The 26,663-nt window shown below is 45.5% G+C and overlaps 1 protein-coding gene and 1 long non-coding RNA gene across 5 annotated transcripts; one reads left to right on the plus strand and one right to left on the minus strand.

The window, feature by feature from the left end:
- Positions 1–317: 317 nt before the first annotated feature.
- rilpl1 (Rab interacting lysosomal protein-like 1) lies at positions 318–25,962 on the minus strand. Of its 4 annotated transcripts, XM_071350052.1 has the most exons (11): positions 25,675–25,962; positions 22,595–22,742; positions 13,344–13,462; positions 12,824–12,922; positions 10,900–11,043; positions 7,919–8,086; positions 6,936–6,986; positions 6,697–6,851; positions 6,408–6,515; positions 5,996–6,083; positions 5,303–5,413 (listed from the first exon to the last, which is right to left on the minus strand). In XM_071350052.1, exons 1-11 carry the CDS (start codon positions 25,960–25,962, stop codon positions 5,408–5,410), a joined length of 1,374 nt encoding a protein of 457 aa, XP_071206153.1. In that variant the 3' UTR covers positions 5,303–5,407. The 4 variants fall into 4 exon arrangements, with proteins under 4 accessions (XP_071206152.1, XP_071206154.1, XP_071206155.1 ...); XM_071350051.1 differs by lacking the exon at positions 5,996–6,083 and having other exon boundaries at positions 318–5,413; XM_071350053.1 differs by lacking the exons at positions 5,996–6,083; positions 7,919–8,086 and having other exon boundaries at positions 318–5,413.
- LOC139543709 (uncharacterized) lies at positions 13,413–26,372 on the plus strand. The gene is made up of 2 exons (XR_011668750.1): positions 13,413–13,589; positions 25,702–26,372. It is a non-coding gene; the product is annotated as an uncharacterized lncRNA (long non-coding RNA).
- The last annotated feature ends 291 nt before the right edge of the window (positions 26,373–26,663 follow it).

Consider the following 26,663-nt stretch of genomic DNA (forward strand, 5'->3'; position numbering starts at 1 on the left):
CATTAAGGCAAAGGGTGGCTACTTTGAAGAATCTCAAATTTAAAGTATATTTAGATTTGTTTAACAATTTTTTGGTTACTACATGATTCCGTATGTGTTATTTCATAGTTGTGATGTCTTCACTAATATTCTACAATGTAGTAAATATTAAAATAAAGAAAAACCCTTGAATGAGTGTGTCCAAACTTTTGACTGGTACTGTACATTTTGTAAAATACTGGTTAGCATTGATGCAATGGATAAAGTTTATTTTTAATTTTTTAGAAATGATGTTTTTGACTCTATGTGTTTCTGAAGAAAGTTGACATGAAACATTCTGGGGATCACAATGTTTATTGACAGGGCATATTTGAATAAAAGGCAACAAGCTGTATCAAAACAACGAGACATTCATCATATCTGGAATCCTTACAATAGAAATCTACCACCAGGTGTGAAGGGGGTCCATGAAGTTTGTATATGATGACACATCTGCCCATCTTCAGATAACAATACTGTATTATTTATTTCCCTTTATGTGTAAATTATGTTGTAGATGTTGCCACCAGCAGACAAGATATAATTTCCCTTGACTATTAATCCTTTTTGTCACAATAAGCGTTGCCCTATTTTTGCACTTTCATTTTGTCTCTGGCATTCTAAAATAAATGATTTAACAGTTCTTCAGTCATAAGAATAGTGTCAATGTTCTCATAGTCAGGCTGAAGCATCATGTCTGATTGACGGAGTCAGAACTACTCCTCAGGATCCAAAAGCTCCCTCGTCCACACTGACCATTTTGCTTCTCACAAACCATCTTGCAGCCATAGCACAGAGTTTGGCAAACTACTCTCCATGTTTGAACCAAATATTCCACAACAACATTGTAAATTTGCATCTAAATTGAGTGTTGTTTGTCTTGTCTTGTCACATTTGGTTCCAACATGGCGCCCATTCACATTTTATATATCAAACAGTTTACTTTTGCTTCATATGTACACCACTTGGCTAGTCCTGAAGGCACCATAAAATGACAGAAAACAAAAAAGCAGCAGCAAGTAGCATCTGGTTAAATTAATTCAAAACAAAAATACTCTTTCCATAAGACATTGTAAAACTATAACTTTATGTGCTTAATTCACCATTTGAAAAATATAAAACCTCAAATTTGGGAATTTTATTCTAAAAAGGCTTCCCAAACTTCTAACAACAGTATGTATTTGGCAGAGCATGTTGCTGGGGAAGCAAAATAGTTGTATTGAGAATAGTTACCAACCATCTAGTTTGATCATGCAGTCAAGGAATAGGCAGGATGTTCCAGATGTGAAATTCAAAAATCCCAACTCAAAACCCAGTAACACGTATTATTTTATGTACAATGCCAATCTGTTAAATAAAAAAGCCACCACATACTGCATGTTCACACACCTTTTAGCCAGTGCTGGTGAGAGGGGCCTAGCCACAGCGCCCCCTAGCTGCCTCTGAGGACATGACTGGTCGAGCTCAAGGTCAAGGGGGTATGATGATTAATCAGCGTCTGCTACATCTCGGTCTGTATTCGGTTTCTTTACTGGACATAACTCTCCTCCTCTCTCTCTAAAACCTGTGACTCGTGATTATCTTTCTGTTGTTTCTGACGTGGTTCCTCCATCTCGCTCTCCTCTGACCTGTCAACCATACTTTATGTACTTTCCACAAGCCTACCAAGCCTGACTCTTGTCTCTCTCTTACACCTACTGTGTCTCTGTCCGTTCAAACATAAAGGGAACCGCTCTGTGCATCTGTCAATTTTCCTGGGTTTCACTTTTGGATAAATAAAGGCTTTAGGGATTTTTTTCTTTCTTCAGAAGTCAAACGGAATCTGTTCCTCTTCACCCTCAACTCTCTCTGTCCTGTCACTTAGAAGCAGCAATGTCATAAAATCCCACTATACTGCAGCAGGCACAGTAATGTTGCTGGAATAGTGGAGGCAGCTCCTGTTTTCTTTACGACTTGCGGTAACTCTCCGTGGTTCTAAATCAATAGTTGTTTAGTGGTCCGAAACTGTCGGAAAACATTTAACTTGCTTGACCATGCTGTTAGGTCATGTAACGGTTTGTTATGTGCGATATGCTTTGTGGACTTCACTGGACAGAAGTTGCTCTCCGGTTTTGTGATGAAACAAATGTGTGGTTGAATTTATTCTGCCACTGTGTCTTATTGTCTCGGCCTTTAGGCCTATATATCACGGTCGCAAGGCACATGAACGAACAGGTTATAGAGCAAACAACGCAATTATCACAACGCATAGGTTGTAGTATGGGAGGGGGGGGGTATGTCTTGGCTTCTGCAGTGATTTTACCCATGCAGCGCTACTGCACACTAACCACAGTCCCAAGGCAAGGCGTTCACTGACAAAGGAAGTTAGGAAACACTATTCTAGATGCTGGGCGAATGACTGAATTACTCTGTGACTCATAGCTGATGTGCTGTACTGTGAAGTGAGCTGACCATTACGATGCTTTCAGGGACAGTTCAAAATGTATTGCCCCCCCCCCCGCAGAAAATGTACTCAAAAAGGATGATTACCACCATAAATAACAATAACTGTAGCAACCCTGTGTTTATAAACATGAATATCGACTTCAGCATGTTTTGTGGCACAGTCGATGCCACGTAGGGCTACGGGCCAGAAGCTCATCACTCTTCTTGCCTGACTCATTACACTACGATCAGAGCCGGCTGCAGACAATGATCAGCTAGGGGGGAATCAGATTTTCAACATTTTGATGCTATATTTCTAATTATATCAAACGTATGCAACAAATGTTAGACTAACAAGTTTCTTTGCCAATGCACCGCACACAACCAATAAGAAACAAATAACTGCACACCGATTACCGACTTTGAGCGTTTTCAACACCAAAATCAAATAGAGTATGTAAATCTCGACAAACTGAAAATACATCCCTTCCTACTCAGTGTCGATCGCTTGGCTTGACAATCTCCGAATGTCATGAACATTTTTGGTGCTTTGTAACAGATCGAATGTCCGTTGCAGTTTGGATGCTGGAATTATATTCGAGTGGATGAACATGCGCAGGTAGCCTACAGGAGACCTTTGAAGTAAACTAATCAGATTAAAACATTGTTGACTGGTTGTGGTTATGCCACATATAAAAGGTAATACATTTTAAAAGTTAAATGACAAATATTTAGCCTATATTGAAGCGTTAGGATCGAGGAATAGCCGATCAGATCGGAAAGGAGGCAGAACGCGCTTTAAACTTCCCCGAATAAGTCCTGCTGGGAGAATGACGATCGGCAACAGACAGCGCATCAGTATCAGAAGTAAAAATACAGCCAGACTGCCCTGTACTGTGCCTTTGTAGACCTTATAATCATTGCATTGTGGTGTTGTAGGCTAGTCTTGGTAGAATCATGTATTGTCCCCAAGCCCATACAAATGTAATTAACTAAATAATGGATTTATTTGATGCGAGACAGCGAATAAAAATATATTCATAATAAAAAATGAAATAAAAGTTGTACCCCTTTTATTAATACAAAAAAAACTTTGCACAAGACCTAGCGGCCTCACCAAGAGATTTTAGCCTCTTTGTATTCCCAATTTTGACACCAAGGAAGTGAAACCCGGTCACTGGCGTCAAAGGCAAACACCATATGCATCGTGCCAATAGGGTTAACCCACTTGGTATTAATTGTATCATGGCTCATACAGCGAGGATTGTGACAGTATAATGGTTTTGGAATGACAGTCACAGGGACCAGGGTTTGAGTCCCAGTCAGGGTACCCCCCTAATCCACAATATCGGTTTCAGGTGTTGGAGAACACCATTGAAAGCATGTCCCAGCTAAGTTTTACTCACAGTACATTTGTGTTAGGCTAGCGGTGTTTCTGTCAGGTTTCTGTACGGCACATGTGATGATATCATTCTGCCAGGTAGGTCTACTTTTGCAGTCAACATTTAATTGGAAGGTTTTGGGGGGGAAACGTTGTAAATGACTGTTTCAGCATTGTAAATGACTGTTTCAGCATGCACCGTGGATGTTATAGTCTTCCCATTAGAAGTGTGTAATTCAGGCTGACTACTAGCATCTATTGAGTTGCAACGTCCCATAAATTGAATGTCCAAATCAACTTAAAGTATCAACAAAGAGTTTTGCATCGACACAATTCGAAAGGACGGCTACAGCTAAATTGTTTTTATTATTTGCGATTCTCAAATTATTATTTCGATTCCCATGATTCGATTCACCACAATTTAACCCCAACTACTACTGTACAATTTTTATTTCCCCTTTATTTAACCAGGTAGGCCAGTTGAGAACAAGTTCTCATTTACAACTGCGACCTGGCGAAGCACATCGTTCAGTTGGTAAAAAATAATCATTTAAAAGAATCGATTCATTTGAATTAAATTCATCACTATTTTATTAAACATTTTACTATTTTTAGAACTGTGAAGAGGGGAATCAGTTATATAGTAGATAAAATGTGTTTGGCCTAAACAAGATGAATAGGAGAAGCTTTTTGAGCTGCATATATCATGTCTTGACTGTTCTTTCCTGCGCAATGATGCCCCTGGCCTCTCTACTGCCTATCAGCTATTCGTTTTTGTTCTTGTGGATTTATATTGAAAATCGGTGCAGATTTGAATGATTTTATGTGTGGTATGCTTGCCAGTTAACTTATTGCAGATCCACCTACCATTATTGTCACTATGTATAGAGGGCAGGATAGAGTTGACTGTTTAGTAATCATGCAGAAAAGCGTAGTGCATAAGGGAAGTACCAAAACACCTTGATAGGGGAGGCGCAAGCAGATTAGGAAATGTGACTATATGGAAGACATTATATAGTCAATCCTGCAAAATGGGGAATGTAAACCAGGGAAAAAATACACCACCCTCCCCTGTGCCCAATAAAAAAATTACACAACCCTCCCCAAAGCAAAAAAATATGTTTGACAACCCTCCCCTATTTTGGACCAACTCCCCACCGCAGTAAATTTCGAACTGTCCCTTAAGTGCTGCTGCAGCTCACATGGTGGGCATGGGCGGGGCATTACAGTGAGATGGTTCTGAGTGACCTCATCATAAAGCGCTGTCCAATCACTACGTCACGTTCTCCTGGTAAGACGTTGCACGCATCAACCAATGGTTGCGTGCCACGTCATTGACTATTTCATCGCCTGACAGATTGCTATAACATGTGATGTAGTAGCTGATACTTAAAATACCTATCCATGCGTTGTAAGATCTGGCAGGCGTCAACAACGCCTGGTCAGAGGAACGTGCCCTATATGTGCTGCAAAGCCTCCTGGGCCTGTTCGGTGTACACCTCATCCTTTCCCGCCCACGAGCTGAAGCTGTCTTCAAACTGTGCATTCCGCTGGGAGTTCCGCCTCTTGTCGCGAGAGAAGAAGCTAAACCTGAGAGAGGAGAGGAAGCGAGGATGGAAAAGTACAGAGAAAAGAGAGACAAAAAAGTGGACTTCACTACCCAGCGTCATTGTTGCCCTATGTCCTCCAGACATATTCTTTAGTCTCTCATGACTTTAGAGTTCTGTGGTTATAACTGTTAAAATACAGAGAACTGAGATGCATTTCTACACAGTGAGTTCTGAGATAAGACAAAGTGCATCATGGTTAGAGTTATATGCACAAAGCAACAGAAGCAGAGGAAAAGCAATAGTTAGAAAAAATCTGTTAGTGAATCGAAAACGGGACAGGAAGTGAATACACACCCTATTCTGACTGGCTGATTTAAATGATCTACCATCTTTCCATTGGACAGTGATTTAGATAGCCCCACAGTCAGCCAATCAGAATACAAACATCTACAGCTAATGAGAGGGTCCATGCAGGTACGATAACCAGGGCCCAGAGTTTTTACTGGTCAGATCACAAAGTCAGGAAAAACTCCTGGCCCCACCAATACGACATACAGGGGGAAGAAGGTGTTAGCTAAGACAGTGAGTGACACAGAGGCCAACCAATGACGGGGGGTCGTACAAGGGATATGAGATGTCTGATTGGCTGTAAAGTGGGGTCATCTGAAATCAACCCAGCTGCCACCATCGGCATTATGGCTGTGAAGATCCTGTCAAACAGAGGTACACACACACACACACACACACACACACACACACACACACACACACACACACACACACACACACACACACACACACACACACACGCCCACACACGCACACAAACACACACACACATTCACAGAAAGACAAGCGAAGATAGAGAGAGAGGGAGAGGGAAGAGAGGGACCACATCAAACACAGCCCATTTGATGCATTTCCTTCCGCTGTGAGATACGTTACTGGTGTGTTGCCAGCTGGTGGATACTCTAAACCACACCCAGTTTGGTGTAGATCAGAATCCAGCGTATCTGCGGGTGTGTGGTACGTACAGGCGTTTGATTCCTGACTCGGGCTGTGCGTTGGGCCGGGGCCGTGCCCTCAGCTGTTCGGGGGAAGGGGAAGGAGTAGGGGTGCCGGTCTCGTCCTCCGCCTCTTCACTGGAGAGAGAGGAAGAACAGTCATCACTCCACCATCATCATTGTCAATATTGTTGACTCCAGTATTGTTAACTTTTAACTTCTTAAGTTTAACCTGACAACTTGTGTTAATCTCATCTGATTGATTGTTAAAAAATTTAAAAACATGTTCTGTTTGTATGGTGAAAATAAATAGGGCTGCCTTTTGTAGTAGGCGATCTCCTCCTGCAGCATGAACACTTTGGACTTGAGCTCGTTTCTCTCGTGCAGAACGTCTCTCAGCTCCTGCAGTGTGAACCGGGGCCTGTTGGGATCCTTCTGGTCCAGGCCTCCCCCCTCCTCATCACATAGCGCCTCCTAGTGAGGTACAGCCACATTACACCATGGGACGAAGGAAGAAAGGAAAGGAAGGAATAGAGGACAGGCAGGAAGGAGGGATACCTTGGTAAAGTGTTGGAACAGAGCAGGTGTGTCCTCATCACACATCGCCTCCTAGTGGCACAGGAAGAGAACTGTAGGTCAGACACTGGGCCCTGTTCCAATACTTAAGAAATGCACCCTTCTCTCCTTCCTTCCTTCATTCCCTACAGCCAGAAGTGCACCTCAGGTTGAGATACTTCAGACTAACTCACTGCATGCAACCAACAGAGGTCAGTCATGCAGAAAACAGTCATAAGCCACTCTGTAGCAAATGACATGTGAAAAAAGAGGCTCTAAGGACAGTCATGCTATAACCGTTACAGGCTGAGCTTGTGTTCCGAGGTTCTCTTGGTACAAACTACATACTCTGCTATGACGTGTGTTGCAGGGACTAGTCCATGTGCTGTTACAGGGGTGTCAGAGCAGTCTATGTTTAGAGGTGAGAGCTGCAGTGGTACGGTCTGGCCCAGTGGGTGTAGGGACAGTTGGTTCTCACACGCACACACACACACACAGTCTGACATAGTTGGCACAGGGATACTTAACTCACACATGCTCTGTGCCGTCAAAATCAACAGTTAGGGTGCTCACACTGGGGTAGTAGAACTGCAGGCAGGAGGACGCACACACACTCCCACATACACACTGTGCACGTTTATAACACACCCCGACACACACGCCGACTATACGCATACTCCAACACATACCGTATGCGTACACAAAACCTCACTCTTCCTCTCAAACACACACCCATGTGGTAAAGTTAGGGAAAAGGGTTCACTGACTCAAGGTTGGCTGAATCAAAAACACAGCCCTTGAAATGCAATCAAACTTCCCAACCCCACACGCGTACAGGTGAATGAGGCAGCATCTCAACTCTGTGCTCTAGCGATAGCAGCATCAATAGAACACTGTTTAAGGGGACAGTGTGTGGTGCAAAGGTTAGAGGTCACGGCAAACACACCATTCTGGGGGCGGCTAGCTAGCTAGCACAACGGTGTTACCCATAGCAACACTGCCTCTTCCTCTACATCCTCATCATCGTCATCCAGGGACGGGAGGCGCGGGGCCGGATCGTACCCCCCCAACATCAGCTCAGGGTGGTAGTGTCTGTCTGGTTCTGGCCAGCCCACACCCTGAGCCCCCACCTCTGAGGAGCAGGGGCTACCAGGCTGTGAGGGGGAGACATTTTTTGTATTGTACCTTTATCGAGGGTTAGTCATTGTAAAAGAAAAGTGACAACATAAATGTTGCTGCAGAGTACTGTGGGTGATATGTGTTCCACTTTCTGTACGAAGACTGTGAAAAATCTGTTTTTCATTTGGCTACCAGTAAACCAGTTTGGTGTGCATGTGACTACAAAGGTCATTGCCAGGTCAATTTTAGCTGTCCTGAATTGTCTGGCTGCCTTTCTGTCTCTCTCTACATGTCTCTGGCTTGCATGCTGGTTGGCTGGCTAGCTGGCTGTGGAGGGGTAGAGAGCGGGGCTATTTCCGTCCTGCCCCCCTTCCCTCCACCTCCCACCCCTCATATGATAGCCAGGTCATGTTTTCCAAGGAGGCAGAGACTCCGGCTCTACAGGCTGTCAGTCAGACTGCTATAAACTGACTCAGGCTGCAAAGATTCTCTCATAGATGTGGAAAGAAAAGACAGGGTTATAATGTAGCACATAGGGCTGCTGGGGGCAAGTCTACCTGTAATAACTGTGTAGTTACCTGTGCAGGTGAGCCTTAACTGTGTAGCTGCCAGTGTGCCTGGCTGGTTCTGCCGACCTGAGCAGGTGTTGTTATTACCTGTGTGAGGGAGGGGGGCTGGGGAGATGTTGTTATTACCTGTGTGAGGGAGGGGGGCTGGGGAGATGTTGTTATTACCTGTGTGAGGGGGGGGGTTGGGGAGATGTTATTACCTGTGTGAGGGAGGGGGGCTGGGGAGATGTTATTACCTGTGTGAGGGAGGGGGCTGGGGAGATGTTATTACCTGTGTGAGGGAGGGGGCTGGGGAGATGTTATTACCTGTGTGAGGGAGGGGGCTGGGGAGATGTTATTACCTGTGTGAGGGAGGGGGGCTGGGTAGATGTTATTACCTGTGTGAGGGAGGGGGGCTGTGGAGATGTTGTTATTACCTGTGTGAGGGAGGGGGGCTGGGGAGATGTTGTTATTACCTGTGTGAGGGAGGGGGGCTGGGGAGATGTTGTTATTACCTGTGTGAGGGAGGGGGCTGGGGAGATGTTGTTATTACCTGTGTGAGGGAGGGGGGCTGGGGAGATGTTGTTATTACCTGTGTGAGGGAGGGGGGCTGGGGAGATGTTGTTATTACCTGTGTGAGGGAGGGGGGCTGGGGAGATGTTGTTATTACCTGTGTGAGGGAGGGGGGCTGGGGAGATGTTGTTATTACCTGTGTGAGGGAGGGGGGCTGGGGAGATGTTGTTATTACCTGTGTGAGGGAGGGGGGCTGGGGAGATGTTGTTATTACCTGTGTGAGGGAGGGGGGCTGGGGAGATGTTGTTATTACCTGTGTGAGGGAGGGGGGCTGGGGAGATGTTGTTATTACCTGTGTGAGGGAGGGGGGCTGGGGAGATGTTGTTATTACCTGTGTGAGGGAGGGGGCTGGGGAGATGTTGTTATTACCTGTGTGAGGGAGGGGGGCTGGGGAGATGTTGTTATTACCTGTGTGAGGGAGGGGGGCTGGGGAGATGTTGTTATTACCTGTGTGAGGGAGGGGGCTGTGGAGATGTTGTTATTACCTGTGTGAGGGAGGGGGGCTGGGGAGATGTTGTTATTACCTGTGTGAGGGAGGGGGCTGGGGAGATGTTGTTATTACCTGTGTGAGGGAGGGGGGCTGGGGAGATGTTGTTATTACCTGTGTGAGGGAAGGGGGCTGTGGAGATGTTGTTATTACCTGTGTGAGGGAGGGGGCTGGGGAGGTGTTGTTATTACCTGTGTGAGGGAAGGGGGCTGGGGAGATGTTGTTATTACCTGTGTGAGGGAGGGGGGCTGGGGAGATGTTGTTATTACCTGTGTGAGGGAGGGGGGCTGGGGAGGTGTTGTTATTACCTGTGTGAGGGAGGGGGCTGGGGAGGTGTTGTTATTACCTGTGTGAGGGAGGGGGCTGGGGAGGTGTTGTTATTACCTGTGTGAGGGAGGGGGCTGGGGAGGTGTTGTTATTACCTGTGTGAGGGAGGGGGGCTGGGGAGATGTTGTTATTACCTGTGTGAGGGAGGGGGGCTGGGGAGGTGTTGTTATTACCTGTGTGAGGGAGGGGGGCTGGGGAGATGTTGTTATTACCTGTGTGAGGGAGGGGGGCTGTGGAGATGTTGTTATTACCTGTGTGAGGGAGGTGGGCTGGGGAGATGTTGTCATTACCTGTGTGAGGGAGGGGGGCTGTGGAGATGTTGTTATTACCTGTGTGAGGGAGGGGGGCTGTGGAGATGTTGTTATTACCTGTGTGAGGGAGGGGGCTGGGGAGGTGTTGTTATTACCTGTGTGAGGGAGGGGGGCTGGGGAGGTGTTGTTATTACCTGTGTGAGGGAGGGGGGCTGGGGAGATGTTGTTAGTACCTGTGTGAGGGAGGGGGGCTGGGGAGGTGTTGTTATTACCTGTGTGAGGGAGGGGGGCTGTGGAGATGTTGTTATTACCTGTGTGAGGGAGGGGGGCTGTGGAGATGTTGTTATTACCTGTGTGAGGGAGGGGGGCTGGGGAGGTGTTGTTATTACCTGTGTGAGGGAGGGGGGCTGGGGAGATGTTGTTATTACCTGTGTGAGGGAGGGGGGCTGGGGAGGTGTTGTTATTACCTGTGTGAGGGAGGGGGGCTGGGGAGGTGTTGTTATTACCTGTGTGAGGGAGGGGGGCTGGGGAGGTGTTGTTATTATCTGTGTGAGGGAGGGGGGCTGGGGAGATGTTGTTGTTACCTGTGTGAGGGAGGGGGGCTGGGGAAATGTTGTCATTACCTGTGTGAGGGAGGGGGACTGGGGAGGTGTTGTTATTACCTGTGCGGGGGAGGGGGGCTGGGGAGGAGGCTCCTCTAGACCCTGAGGCGTGTCTCCTTGCAGGCGCTCCCTTAAACGTGTCACTTCCTGCCGAAGTGCTCCCATTTCCTGTACTCGTGCCTGAGCTCCCGCCTCCAGTTCCACCTTAAGATACAAATATAATAATACACTGAACAAAAATATAAACGCAACATGTAAAGTGTTGGTTCCATGTTAAAAATGAGCTGAAATAAAAGACACCATACATTTTCCATATGCACAAAAAGCTTATTTCTCTCAAATTTTGTGCACAAATATGTTTACATCCCTGTTAGTGAGCATTTCTCCTTTGCCAAGATAATCCATCCACCTGACAGGTGTGGCATATCAAGAATCTGATTACACAGGTGCATCTTGTGCTGGGGACAATAAAAGGCCACTCTAAAATGCACAGAGTGTGCAATTGGCATGCTGACTGCAGGAATGTCCACCAGAGCTGTTGCAAGAGAACTGAATGTTAATTTCTCTACCATAAGCCGCTACCAACGTCATTTTAGAGGATTTGGCAGTACGTCCAACCGGTCTCACAACCGCAGACCACGTGTAACCACGCCAGCCCTCCACTTCCGCCTTCTTCACCTGCGGGATCATCTGAGACCAGCCACCTGGACAGCTGATGAAACTGAGGAGTATTTCTGTCTGTAATAAAGACCTTTTGTGGGAAAAAACTAATTTTGATTGGCTGGGCCTGGCTCCCCAGTGGTTGGGGATGGCTCCTATGCTCTCCCAGGCCCACCCATGGCTGCACCCCTTCCCAGTCATGTGAAATCCATAGATTAGGGCCTAACATGCTGACTAGACCGGACACGCACGTGCGTCCTGGTGCTCCATCGCTCGCATGTGGATTCTGTCCATCCACATCAGGACACAAAGATTGAAATATCAAAACGAACTCTGAACCAACTATATTAATTTGCGGACAGGTCGAAACACATGAAACATTCAAGGCAATTTAGCTAGCTAGCTTGCTGTTGCTAGCTTATTTGTCCTGAGATATAAACATTGGGTTGTTATTTTACCTGAAATGCACAAGGTCCTCTACTCCGACAATTAATCCACACATAAAAGGGTAAACCTAGTTAGTTCTAGTAATCTCTCCACCTTCAGTCTTCTTCATCTTCGGACTTTATATGGCGGTTGGCAACCAACTTTAAGGTGCATTACCACCACCAACTGGACTGGAGTGTGGACCTCAGTTCATCTTTCAATCACCCATGTGGGTATTGTCACGACTTCCGCCGAAGTTGGTCCCTCTCCTTGTTCGGGCGGCATTCGGTGGTCGAAGTCACCGACCTTCTAGCCATCGCTGATCCACTTTTCATTTTCCATTGGTTTTGTCTTGTCTTCCATCACTCCTGGTTCCTATTCAATCAATTACATGTTGTGTATTTAACCCTCTGTTCTCCCCCCTTGTCCTTGTCCGTAATTGTTTTCTTGTAGTGCTTGTGCACGGTATGCTGGTATTACCGGGTTTTGTTTGACCCATTTATTTGTATTGTGGATGGTGGTTTACGGATATTAAACGACACCGTTGTAAATCAGTTTTCGCTCTCCTGCGCCTGACTTCTCTGCCGCCAGTACGCACCTCACTACAGGTATATGCTCCTAAAAACCAATGAGGAGATGGGAGAGGCGGGACTTGCAGCTCGTCAAGCGTCAAAAATATAACCAAGTTCTATTTTAGCGCCTGGCTACGCAGACGCTCAATGACGCGGGCGAGCACGTTATTTCAGTTGACTGATTTCCTTAAATGAACTTGTGGAAATTGTTGCATGTTGCATTTATATTCTTGTTCAGTATACATTGTTGAAGTACTTCTGAACTATTTTGTTTTGCAAATACTGCGGGTAATAAAATATGCATTACACATCCTAAGGCGCCGAACCTTCTGCTCGATGAGGGCTTTCCCCTGAGCTTCCACCACGGAGATCTTGTGGCGCAGGTCATGGTTGATCTTCATCAGACGAGACTGCTGCTGCTGGAGCTAGAGAGGTGAAGGGATGGAGGGGAAGGGAGACGCAGGGAGGGAGATGGATGGATGGGGTGGAGGTAAAGAGGGGGTAGAGACAAGAAGAGATGGTGGTAGAGTGAGCCGGAGAGAGAGTTAGGAGACAGGCGGAATAGAGAGGAACGTGGGACGATGTGACAGAGGGAAACAGAGAAAAAGAGAGGGTCAGGTCATTGATCCATCAAATCCATACACTTTAATAAATAAACAGATTCCCCCATAGCCTACAAGCAGTCCCTGACCCCTAACCCAGTCTCCCCTTGACACTGATCTACGGTCAGTTTTGTGTTCTACCTCCTAATGGTTAAGGTTGGGATTGGGGAAGGGTTAGCTGATCTTAGGTCTGTGCAAAGGGACATGTTCTACCCCAAGCAAGCACCCATCCTGCTGTCCTTACTGCCTCAACGTCCTCGTTCCTGAGCGTGAGCTCGCGGTCTTTGGCTCGGATCTCGTCTCTCTGCTTGTCCACCACCTCCTTCAGCTTCTTCATCACCTGACGCTCCCGCTCCGACATACCTGGCAACGCAACAGAGAAAACATGGCAGAGTAGAGAGGGTTAACTCAGTATGGATGAACAATATAAATACCTGGCAGCCAAGACACAGGAGAAAGGATCCAACTTAGAACAACATGAATACTCTGTGTGAGTATATGTGTATTATTTGTACACCTTTTGTACTGCACTAGAGAATAAATCAAGTGATTATGAGCACAGCAACCGAGTTCCTGTCTGTAAGCATGACTAGCTAGGTTTAAAATAGCAAACAGGCACACATACGTACTTGATATCTCTGACACAGAAACGGCGTACCCGTGGCTGACGCACAGCCCTGAATATCAGCAATGGAGGAAGCCAGACTTTAAAACCTCAGTCAGGACTGAGCAGGTGGAGAGGGGACTTAGTGGGGACTTATGTGTGTGTGATGTGTGATTATGTAGTGTGTGTGTGTGTGTGTGTCTAGCATAGGGATGGGCATGAGTAATCGACTCAAGTACTCGAACGGACGTCAAAACTCGATCTTTAACCAAAGATCTACTTTTTTCAAATACTGTAAAAGTATTTGGTGGAATGTGCTTTGTGGCTGTGTCACGTTCCTGACCTATTTCTGTTAGTTTGTTGTATGTGTTAGTTGGTCAGGACGTGAGTTTGGGTGGGCATTCTATGTTGTCTGTTTCTATGTTGGTTTAAGGGTTGCCTGGTATGGCTCTCAATTAGAGGCAGGTGTTTGGTGTTCCTCTAATTGAGAGTCATATTTAGGTAGGTTGTTTCACAGTGTTCGTTGTGGGTGGTTGTCTCCTGTGTCTGTATGTATGTATGTTCGTGCCACACGGGACTGTAGCGTTTGTTTGTAGTCGTGTACCTGTTCGTGAGTTCTGCGTTTTATGTAAGTTCGCATGTCCAGGTTTGTCTACTCCGTTTTCTTGTTTTGTTAGTTTATAGTCAAGTTCGTGTTTTCGTCTTTTCTGTAAATAAATATGTCATCACAACCCGCTGCGCCTTGGTTCAATCACTACTCCTCCTCTTCGGTTGAAGAGGAGGAGGACTACCGTTACAGAACCACCCACCAAATAACCAGAACCAAGCAGCGGTGTAACGGGAGGAACGGACAGCGCACGAAGCAGGATTTATGGTCTTGGGAGGAGATCATGGAAGGAAAAGGACCATGGGCTAAAGTGGAGGTGAATCGCCGCCCATGGGAACAGCTGGAGGCCGCTCGGAGAGCGGAGGAAACGGGAGAGAGGAACCGGCATTATGAGGGGACGCGCCTAGCACGGAAGCCCGAAAAGCCCGAGAGTCAGACCCAAAAATTTCTTGGGAGGGGGAACACGAGGAGTGTGGCAAAGCCGGGTAGGATACCTGAGCCAACTCCCCGTGCTTACCGTGGAGTGAGAGGGCGTCGTACTGGTCAGACACCGTGTTATGCGGTAAAGCGCACGGTGTCCCCAGTACGCGGGCTTAGCCCAGTGCGGGCTATTCCACCTTGCCGCACTGGGAGGGCTAGGTTGGGCATCGAGCCGGATGTCATGAAGCCGGCCCAACGCATCTGGCCACCAGTGCGTCTCCTCGGGCTGGCATACATGGCACCAGCCTTACAGATGGTGTCCCCGGTTCGCCAGCATAGCCCAGTGCGGGCTATTCCACCTCGCCGCACTGGCAGGGCTACGGGCACCATTCAACCGGGTAGGGTTGGGCAGGCTCGGTGCTCAAGAGCACGTGTCCTCCTTCACGGTCCGGTATACCCGGTGCCACCTCCAAGTACCAGTCCACCGGTGGCAGCCCCCCGCACCAGGCTGTCTCTCCGGGTTCTCTCTCCAGCTGCTCCCACCTGTCCAGCGCTGTCAGAGCTTTCCTCCTCTCCAGCGCAGCCAGTGCCTATACCACGCACCAGGCTGTCTCTCCGTCTCCTCCCTACAGGTCTGCCAGTCTGCCCAGAACTGCCCGTCTGTCCTGAGCTGTCAAAGCTGCCCGTCTGTCCCGAGCGGTCAGAGCTGGCTGTCTACCCAACGCCGCATGAACTGCCCGTCTGGACTGAGCCTGCAGAGCCGTCGTCCAGCCAGGACCAGCCAGAGCCGTCCAGCCAGGACCAGCCAGAGCCGTCCAGCCAGGACCAGCCAGAGCCGTCCAGCCAGGACCAGCCAGAGCCGTCCAGCCAGGACCAGCCAGAGCCGTCCAGCCAGGACCAGCCAGAGCCGTCCAACCAGGACCTGCCAGAGCCGTCCAGCCAGGACCTGCCAGAGCCCCTCAGCCAGGACCTGCCAGAGCCCCTCAGCCAGGACCTGCCAGAGCCCCTCAGCCAGGACCTGCCAGTCCCTCAGCCAGGACCTGCCAGAGTCCCTCAGCCAGGACCTGCCAGAGTCCCTCAGCCAGGACCTGCCAGAGTCCCTCAGCCCGGACCTGCCAGAGTCCCTCAGCCCGGACCTGCCAGAGTCCCTCAGCCCGGACCTGCCAGAGTCCCTCAGCCCGGACCTGCCAGAGTCCCTCAGCCCGGACCTGCCAGAGTCCCTCAGCCCGGACCTGCCAGAGTCCCTCAGCCCGGACCTGCCAGAGTCCCTCAGCCCGGACCTGCCAGAGTCCCTCAGCCCGGACCTGCCAGAGTCCCTCAGCCCGGACCTGCCGCCCCTTATCCCGGAGCTGCCGCCCCTTATCCCGGAGCTGCTGCCCCTTATCCCGATGCTGCCCCTTCATTTAGGTGGGTTTAGTTGGAGGGTGGTCATTGGGAGGGGGATACAGAAGCGGGGAGTGACTATGGTGGTGTGGGGACAGCGTCCGGAGCCTGAGCCACCACCGTGGTCAGATGCCCACCCAGACCCTCCCCTAGACTTTGTGCTGGTGCGCCCGGAGTTCGCACCTTAAGGGGGGGGTTATGTCACGTTCCTGACCTATTTCTGTTAGTTTGTTGTATGTGTTAGTTGGTCAGGACGTGAGTTTGGGTGGGCATTCTATGTTGTCTGTTTCTATGTTGGTTTAAGGGTTGCCTGGTATGGCTCTCAATTAGAGGCAGGTGTTTGGTGTTCCTCTAATTGAGAGTCATATTTAGGTAGGTTGTTTCACAGTGTTCGTTGTGGGTGGTTGTCTCCTGTGTCTGTATGTATGTTCGTGCCACACGGGACTGTAGCGTTTGTTTGTAGTCGTGTACCTGTTCGTGAGTTCTGCGTTTTATGTAAGTTCGCATGTCCAGGTTTGTCTACTCCGTTTTCTTGTTTTGTTAGTTTATAGTCAAGTTCGTGTTTTCGTCTTTTCTGTAAATAAATATGTCATCACAACCCGCTGCGCCTTGGTTCAATCACTACTCCTCCTCTTCGGTTGAAGAGGAGGAGGACTACCGTTACAGGCTGCCTGAACGGGTATCCTCCCAAAAATGTTGTCTTGATGACAACGTTAATTTGCCTTGACTCTAGTGTTCCATTTGTGCTAGTGGATTTGTAGGGTACAACGAAAACCAAGCCAAGCATCCCACAGTTCTTCTCCCTAAATTCCCTATCCCCTCCGTGTCTTACTCACTCAATTGTGTCCAACTACTATCTCTACACGTGCGAGAGTGCACACAAAATCCCGTTAAGCCTACACAATTAAATGCCTATAAAACTCTACAGTGCCTTCAGAAAGTATTCACACTCCTTGACTTTTTCCACATTTTGTGGTGTTACAGCCTGAATTTAAAATGAATTAAATCAAGATTTTTGGTCACTGGCCTATACACAATACCCAATAATGTCAGTGGAACTATGTTTTTCTATAAAAAAATATTTACAAATGAGAAGCTGAAATGTCTTGAGTCAATAAGTATTCAACCCCTTTGTTATGGCAAGCCTAAAAAAGTTCAGCAGTAAAAATTTGCTTAACAAGTCACATATGTGGCATGGACTAACTCTGTGTGCAATAATAGTGTTTTACATAATTTTTTGAATTACTACCTCATCTCTGTACCCTACACATACTGTAAGGTCCCTCAGTCGAGCAGTGAATTTCAAACACAGATTCAACCACAAAGACCAGGGAGGTTTTCCAATGCCTCGCAAAGAAAGGAACCCATTGGTAAATGGGGGAAAAATAAGCAGACATTGAACATCCTTTTGAGCATGGTGAAGTTATTATTTCAATTTGGATGGTGTATCACTACACCCAGTCACTACAAAGATACAGGTGTCCTTCCTAACTCAGTTGCCAGAGAGGAAGGAAACCACTCAGGGATTTCACCATTTGGCCACTGTTGACTTTAAAACAGTTACAGAGTTTAATGGCTGTGATAGGAGAACAGGATGGATCAACAACACTGTAGTTACTCCACAATATTAACCTAATTGACAGAGTGAAAAGAAGGAATCCTGTACAGAAAAAAATATTCCAAAAACATGCTGCCTGTTTGCAACAAGGCACTAAAATAATACTGCAAAAAATGTGGGAAAGCAAATAACTTTTTGTCCTGAATACAAAGTGTTATGTCTGGGGCAAATCCAATACAACACATTACTGAGTACCACTCTCCATATTTTCAAGCATAGTGGTGGCTGCATCATGTTAAGGACTGGGTAGTTTTTCAGGATAATAAAATAAACGTAATGGAGCTAAACACAGGTAAAATCCTAGAGGAAAACCTGGTTCAGTCTGCTTTCCACCAGACACTGGGAGATGAATTCACCTTTCAGCAAGACAACAACGTAAAACACAACGCCAAATCTACACTGGAGTTGCTTACCAAGAAGAGAGTGAATGTTCCTAAGTGGCCGGGTTACAGTCTTGACTTAAATCTGCTTGAAAATCTGTGGCAAGACCTGAAAATGGTTGTCTAGCAATGATCAACAACCAATTTGACAGAGCTTGAAGAATTTTGAAAAGAATTAAGGGCAAATGTTGCACAATCCAGGTGTGGAAAGCTCTTCGAGGCTTACCCAGAAAGACTCACAGGTGTAATCGCTGCCAAAGGTGATTCTAACATGCATTGACTCAGGGGGTTGAATACTTATCTAATCAAGATACAGTATATTAGTGTTTTATTTTTCATTATTTTTTCCCCCTTCCACTTTGACAATACAGAGTTGTAACACAACAACATTTGGAAAAGGCCAAGGGGTGTGAACACTTTCCGAAAGCACTGTAACTGATGGGATACACAAGCTACATTCCTTGCCAAATGACAACAGTTTTACCACAAATTCAAAATTGAGTTTTTGATTGAAGTAGGAAAATATGTGTTCCAGCAACGAGCTGCAGTTTTGGAATAATTGCGTCCTGTCTATTTTCCGCTTAGGCTACTTTGCAAACTGCTAGTGCCATTTAGAATTGGTTCGCCTGGGCCCTAGGCTATAACCCCCCTAAACATAGACAGGCTCCACACTGAAAATATGATAAAGAAAAATAACGTATTTTTATCAAAATCATTAAGCCTATAGGCCTACTCACCAAATAGATGTCATGGCCTTAATTCATCACCATGCAGGGTTCAATGTGGACAGGCAGAATAAACTAAATCTAACGTCTATAGAGAGAAAAAAAACACTGATTATGTTTTGTAACCCAGAAGAATGTCTATCAACGCGCCAAATTGAGCCCCCTTTCAAATGATCCCTCTTTGAGAATAACTGTTCCAGACCTGAAATGCGCATCACTATGGCTAACCCTGTAAAACACATTTCACTGCACCTATCCGGTGTATGTGTCAATAAAACATCAGAATCATCAGCACTTTGCACAGGCAACATTTTTTCATTCGGAAAAAGATTTTGTTATATTTAAGTTAATGTTTTTTTAACGATAAAATAGGTGTGTCTTGACTGTGATAAGGGCTTGGGAAATAAGTGGCTTGTCTGCTAAATTAACAAAACAAGGCTTTGCCATTGCACAGTCATAGGCTTCTACAAGCAAGTGCCACTGCTGAGTTTACTACTTTTTTAAAGACTGTTTATTTTTTTACCTTTATTTAACTAGGCAAGTCAGTTAAGAACAAATTCTTATTTTCAATGACGGCCTAGAAACAGTGGGTTAACTGCCTTGTTCAGGGGCAGAACGACAGATTACTACCCTGTTTGCCCCAAACATAACACTTTGTATGCAGGACAAAACTTTTGCAGTATTACTTTAGTGCCTTGTTGCAAACAGGCTGCATGTTTTGGGATATGTTTATTCTGTACAGGCTTCCGCCTTTTCCCTCTGTCAAATAGGTTAGTATTGTGGAGTAACTACAATGTTGTTGATCCATCCTCAGTTTTCTCCTATCACAGCCATTAAACTCTGTAACTGTTTTAAAGTCACCATTGGCCTCATGGTGAAATCCCAGAGCGGTTTCCTTCCTCTCTGGCAAATGATTTAGGAAGGATGTCTGTATCTTTGTAGTGACTGAGTGTATTGATACACCATCCAAAGTGTAATTAATATACCATGCTCAAAGGGATGTCTGTTTTTTGGGGGGACCCATCTACCAATAGTCCCTTCTTTGCAAATCATTGGAAAACCTCCCTGGTCTTTGTGGTTGAATCTGTGTTTGATATTCACTGCTCGACTGAGGGACCTTACAGCTAATTATATGTGCGGGGTACAGAGATGAGATAGTTATTCAAAAATCATGTTAAACACTATTATTGCACACAGAGTGAGCCCATACAACTTAACATGTTAGGCACATTTTTACTTCTGAATTTATTTAGGCTTGCCATAACAAAGGCAAAACAAATACTTATTGACTCAAGACATTTCAGCTTTTCATTTGTAATAAACATTTTATCTATTTGTTTAAAACATTTTGAAAACATAATTCCACTTTGACATTATGGGGTATTGTATGTACAGTGGGGAGAACAAGTATTTGATACACTGCCGATTTTGCAGGTTTTCCTACTTACAAAGCATGTAGAGGTCTGTCATTTTTATCATAGGTACACTTCAACTGTGAGAGACGGAATCTAAAACAAAAATCCAGAAAATCACATTGTATGATTTTTAAGTAATTAATTTGCATTTTATTGCATGACATAAGTATTTGATCACCTACCAACCAGTAAGAATTCCGGCTCTCACAGACCTGTTAGTTTTTCTTTAAGAAGCCCTCCTGTTCTCCACTCATTACCTGTATTAACTGCACCTGTTTGAACTCGTTACCTGTATAAAAGACACCTGTCCACACACTCAATCAAACAGACTCCAACCTCTCCACAATGGCCAAGACCAGAGAGCTGTGTAAGGACATCAGGGATAAATTGTAGACCTGTACAAGGCTGGGATGGGCTACAGGACAATAGCCAAGCAGCTTGGTGAGAAGGCAACAACTGTTGGCACAATTATTAGAAAATGGAAGAAGTTCAAGATGACGGTCAATCACCCTCGGTCTGGGGCTCCATGCAAGATCTCACCTCGTGGGGCATCAATGATCATGAGGAATGTGAGGGATCAGCCCAGAACTACACGGCAGGACCTGGTCAATGACCTGAAGAGAGCTGGGACCACAGTCTCAAAGAAAACCATTAGTAACACACTACGCCGTCATGGATTAAAATCCTGCAGCGCACGCAAGGTCCCCCTGCTCAAGCCAGCGCATGTCCAGGCCCGTCTGAAGTTTGCCAATGACCATCTGGATGATCCAGAGGAGGAATGGGAGAAGGTCATGTGGTCTGATGAGACAAAAATAGAGCTTTTTGCTCTAAACTCCACTCGCCGTGTTTGGAGGAATAGAAGGATGAGTACAACCCCAAGAACACCATCCCAACCGTGAAGCATGGAGGTGGAAACATCATTCTTTGGGGATGCTTTTCTGCAAAGGGGACAGGACGACTGCACCGTATTGAGGGGAGGATGGATGGGGCCATGTATCGCGAGATCTTGACCAACAACCTCCTTCCCTCAGTAAGAGCATTGAAGATGGGTCGTGGCTGGGTCTTCCAGCATGACAACGACCCGAAACACACAGCCAGGGCAACTAAGGAGTGGCTCCGTAAGAAGCATCTCAAGGTCCTGGAGTGGCCTAGCCAGTCTCCAGACCTGAACCCAATAGAAAATCTTTGGAGGGAGCCGAAAGTCCGTATTGCCCAGCGACAGCCCCGAAACCTGAAGGATCTGGAGAAGGTCTGTATGGAGGAGTGGGCCAAAATCCCTGCTGCAGTGTGTGCAAACCTGGTCAAGAACTACAGGAAACGTATGATCTCTGTAATTGCAAACTAAGGTTTCTGTACCAAATATTAAGTTCTGCTTTTCTGATGTATCAAATACTTATGTCATGCAATAAAATGCAAATTAATTACTTAAAAATCATACAATGTGATTTTCTGGATTTTTGTTTTAGATTCCTTCTCTCACAGTTGAAGTGTACCTATGATAAAAATTACAGACCTCTACATGCTTTGTAAGTAGGAAAACCTGCAAAATTGTCAGTGTATCAAATACTTGTTCTCCCCACTGTAGGCCAGTGACATAAAAAATCTCAATTGAATTCATTTTAAATTCAGGCTGTTACACAACAAAATGTTGAAAATGTCAAGGGGTGTGAATACTTCCTGAAGGCAATGTAAATATATGGGGCAATTTAGCATTTAGGATTGGTTATCGGTAATGGCTATGATAAATGAGACATTGTTTCGTACTGTTGGCATATAGATAAATGCGCAAATATTTGTTTTGTAGTGCAGGCCTTTTGTTCTAAACATGACATTTTCTTCTATTGGAGTACTCGAGTACTCAATGATAAATCATGCGAGTCCTAAACAGTCAGAAAATGTCAAATGTCTTTCCCTAGTCTAGCAGGTGTACGAAACACTGAGCGTGGTCTGTCTCTGTGCTCATTCTCATGTGTGTCTGTGTGCAGGGGGACTGTAGCCCCTCTGTGACATCACGACAGAGCCACTCATGCAGTGATGAGCCTGGCTCAGCCTCAAACACAGAGAAGGCCTCCTTTGTGTGTGTGTGTGTGTGTGTGTGTGTGTGTGTGTGTGTGTGTGTGTGTGTGTGTGTGTGTGTGTGTGTGTGTGTGTGTGTGTGTGTGTGTGTTGAGAGAGCGCGAGCAAAAGAGAGAGAGAGAGAGAGAGAGAGAGAGAGAGAGAGAGAGAGAGAGAGAGAGAGAGAGAGAGAGAGAGAGAGAGAGAGAGAGAGAGAGACATTGTGTGCGTGTATGGGTTGAGACTGTAGGGTGTAGAGTAAAGGGTTTAGGATTCAGGGTTTAGTACCTTCGTGCCTCTGCAGGTCCTCTTCACTCATGGGGTCTTTGATGGACATGTTAGTAAGGAGTGTTTTGTTCTCTTCCTGAAGCTGAGCGATCTGAGACAACAGGTCCTGGGCCTCCCCTCTCCATACATCCTCTACCAGCTCCAGCTCCTACGCACACACACACACACACACACACACGAGGTACACACAAACACACAGAGTTAATAACAAACACACACTCCATACATCTTGTCTGCACGCACACACTCCAAACACAGACTCCTCTCCATTCATGTCTGCTCACAGCCCCGCAACAAACACATCCTTAAAATGTGGGGTTTCCACCATATTGCTTTAACCAATTCAGCGCTCTCTGGTCAATGGTTTGAAAGCACACAAGGAAAATAAGCCATTTGGGCTAATATTAGGACGTGGCCACAGACATACCACTGAGCCATAATTTGTTTGAGTAATCACACTCTTAGAAAAAAGGGTTCCAAAAGGGTTCTTCGGCTGTCCCCATAGGAGAACCCTTTTTGGATCCAGGTAGAACCCTTTGGGTTCCATGTAGAACCCTTTCCACAGAACCAAAAAGGGTTCATCAAAGGATTCTCCTATATAGGGACAGCCGAATAACCCTTTTAGGTTCTAGATAGCACCTTTTTTCCTACAACATGTGCATTGATAAGCTATACAAAAGCCATCCGTTTTGTTTTCAACCTGAACTTTTACAGTGGCTTTCTCCTGTCTGTCAATGAATGTCTTCATCCTCGTGCCGTTTAAAGACAGTTGGTCTCATAGACTATACTCTGGCTTTACTGTCAGCTTTACTGTTGTTTGCATAGCCGACACACTAAAAACAAATGGTTCTATATAGTTCCAAATAAGGGTTAATTGGCTTATAACTATAGCAGAACCCTTTTTGCTGCTATATGGAACCTTTGAATGTTCTATAAATAACTATTCTCATAAGGTTCTAAATGGAATCTGTATGGTGCTATAAAGAACCCTTTCCTAAGGTCCTATAAAGAACCATTAAAAAACCTCTATATAGCACCAATATAGGGTTCCGCTATGCTTACAACCCTTTTTGGGGCTATATAGAACCCTTATAAATGGTTCTTTAAAGAACCTTTATGGAGAATGGTTCTATAAAGAATCTTTCTAAATCTCAAAGGATCCTTGTAGAACCATCCAGGGATTTTCATTCTTGTTTAATGGCCATGTTAAATTGTAAAAATGCCTTCGATGTTATTATTGTGTTCATTAACAAGTTGAATCAGGTGTGGTATCTCTGGAACAGCTGGGGGTCCCTGAGGAGGGAATTGAGAACTACGGACGTATTTGTCAACCGTTCTTAATTGACACAAGGCCATACGTGAGTCTTTCACAAGATACTGTCACTGGCCATGGTCACATATACACCATATATACAGCATATATACACCATATATACAGCAGTATGTGGACACCCCTTCAAATTAGTGGATTCGGCTATTCCAATCACACGCGTTGCTGACAGGTGTATAAAATCGAATGCGCAGCAGTGCAATCTCCATAGACAAACATTGGCAGTAGAATGGCCTTACTGAAGAGCTCAGTGACTTTCAAAGTTATAGGGTGCCACCTTTCCAACAAGTCAGTTCATCAAATGTCTGCCCTGCTAGAGCTGCCCCGGTCAACTGTAAGTGCTGTTATTGTGAAGTGGAAACGTCTAGGAGCAACGACGCCTCAGCCGCAAAGTGGTAGGCCACACGAGCTCACAGACAGGGACCCCCGAGTGCTGAAGCGCTTAGTTAGTTTCACACATCCCCATGTGCTACAATCGCGTAACACAACAGATTAGATCAACTGAAATGACACTCTCGTGCACAAAACGAGCTGTGAACAATGCACGACCTAAAATATTCTAATGAGCCACAGCCACTACATTTTAATTATCAATAAAAGAGGAAATAACCCTTTTTTAAACTGCAAAGAACCATTGAAGGGCTCAAAGGGTTATTTGGGTCAGTATGGTTCCACATAGAACTATCACCCTTCCCAAAGAATGCTTAAGGAACCCACATTTTTCTCTGGCCTACTTAACTTTCTACTGAACATTTCCAAAGCATTTATTTGAAGTTTAAATTTAAACATATCATCCTAAGCATTTCCAGGGGCCATAACTCTACCTACATGTACATATTACCTCAACTAACAAGTGCCCCCGCACATTGACTCTGTATCGGTACCCCCCTGTATATAGTCTCGCTATTGTTATTTTACTGCTGCTCTTTAATTATTTGTTATTTTATTTAATTTTTCTTATCTGTATTTTTTAAAACTGCATAGTTGGTTAGGGGCTCTGTAAGTAAGCATTTCACTGTAAGGCCTACACCTGTTGTATTCGGCGCATGTGACTAATAAAGTTTGATTTGAAGTAATAAAGATGGCTCTCTTGCCTAAGTAACATTTATGTCGTGACACACTTCATTTGAGTCAGGAGACACATCTCAGTCAACCAATGACAGGCCAGTTTAACTCCCACCATGTCACTGTCATGAGACCAGCAACGACATTTGTATTTTTAGTGCACCTACTCTGACTGTCGCAGAGGGACATGATTAGGGTAGAGAGATATGCCTTCATGTAAACACGTTGTAGACCTACTATGCACAGTAATGCACCAGTCAAGTGAAGACTTGTGTTGTGACCCTATATATTTTGTAAGAGGATATTTCTATCCCCAAAACATCCTAAGTGACTTCCTGCGACATAGCACGGGTATAGCAGCGATACAAAGAGGCAGGCCTAATTGTAACAATATAGCCTATCCTCAGTCAATGAAGTGTCATTCACCTCAGAGTCCAATTTTATTTGGGCACATCAGTTAGATTTTCTAAATGCCTAGTACACTTTCCAAAGTTATTGTTAAAATAATCTCATTGCATTCTTTTCATGATGGCATGGCAAATGAGTTGTCTTCTCTTAAACTTTTCTATGTTTGTTACCAGTATTGTCATATCTTCACCATACATTATTTGGCCTACTGTTATATTTTATGTTTGGTTACAACTTGGCATATTATTAATCTTATCATGTATAAACTAATTATGACCTTCTTATGTTTCTTCTCTTTCTCCAGCCGGTCCATCCGGTCCAGCCGTAGTTTGTCCAGTTCCAGCCTCAACTCCTCTGTCTCCGGGCTGATGCTGTTCCTACTGACCATCACCTCCAGGATCTCCAGTACCCGCACCACTTTTGGCATGAGCCTGGACAGCGCCTCGCATCCATACTGATCAATGATCCGCTCAAACTCCTGGCCCACCACCGCGGCTATGTCATACACGTCCATAACCGTTAGATCGGCCACATTCTTCTCCAACGCTGACCCAAACTCTTCCATGGCTGACTGGGTGGGTGGGTTTGTATTCTGACTGTCCCCCGCTCTGGCAGTTTTCCGCAGTCTGTCCCTGCTTTACCGGGCTATTATATTTCCTTCGACACAACAAACTTCCTCCCCTTGGAAAAAGTATTTACTTTTGGTTGTTCTGCAGGTTCTGTGTGTATCGTATCCACTTCAATAAGTACAGATGCGTAGCGATTGGGGTTTTCTACTCGCGTCGGACATCTTGTCAGCGATTTTTGATCAATTTGATAAAATCACCCGCTTTCCCATTGCGGTCCTGCCTACACTGTCGTTCTCTCCCGATTATGTGGTCAGATTGCAGTTTGTAATGCGCATGTCAGGAATATCAATCGGTTGAGGTCGCCGCTAGGGTGAATTTGAAAAATAAATAAAAACATGACATCTCAGTATGAATGGTGTGAGAAGAAGATATTCAGTTGTGATATGAATTGTTCTGACAGATTTAGTGCACGTCTATGGTAATTGAAGAACCTACAGTTAAACAGTCTATGATCCGAAGTAATGAGGGGAAAAGGACTAGACATCACATAGGCATCCTAATTAAGACCACAATATTAGAAATCAGATCAGTGTAATGCCTGGATTGTGTTTATTATACAAAGGATAACATTGACTGTGTGAAGCCACACTGAACTGCAGTATACTGTCAAATAAAAAGGCACAATATAATATAAACA

Source organism: Salvelinus alpinus, chromosome 18 (assembly GCF_045679555.1).
Source record: "Salvelinus alpinus chromosome 18, SLU_Salpinus.1, whole genome shotgun sequence".
NCBI classification, from domain to species: Eukaryota; Metazoa; Chordata; class Actinopteri; order Salmoniformes; family Salmonidae; genus Salvelinus; species Salvelinus alpinus.

Coding starts and splice junctions, on each gene's coding strand:
- rilpl1 (XM_071350051.1), bottom strand. CDS start 25,962: ATGGAAGAGTTTGGGTCAGCGTTGGAGAAGAATGTGGCCGATCTAACG. Junction 13,463..22,594: donor GGACCTGCAGAGGCACGAAG/GTACTAAACCCT, acceptor TTGCGTTGCCAG/GTATGTCGGAGCGGGAGCGT. Junction 6,987..7,918: donor AAGAGGCAGTGTTGCTATGG/GTAACACCGTTG, acceptor CTGTGCCACTAG/GAGGCGATGTGTGATGAGGA.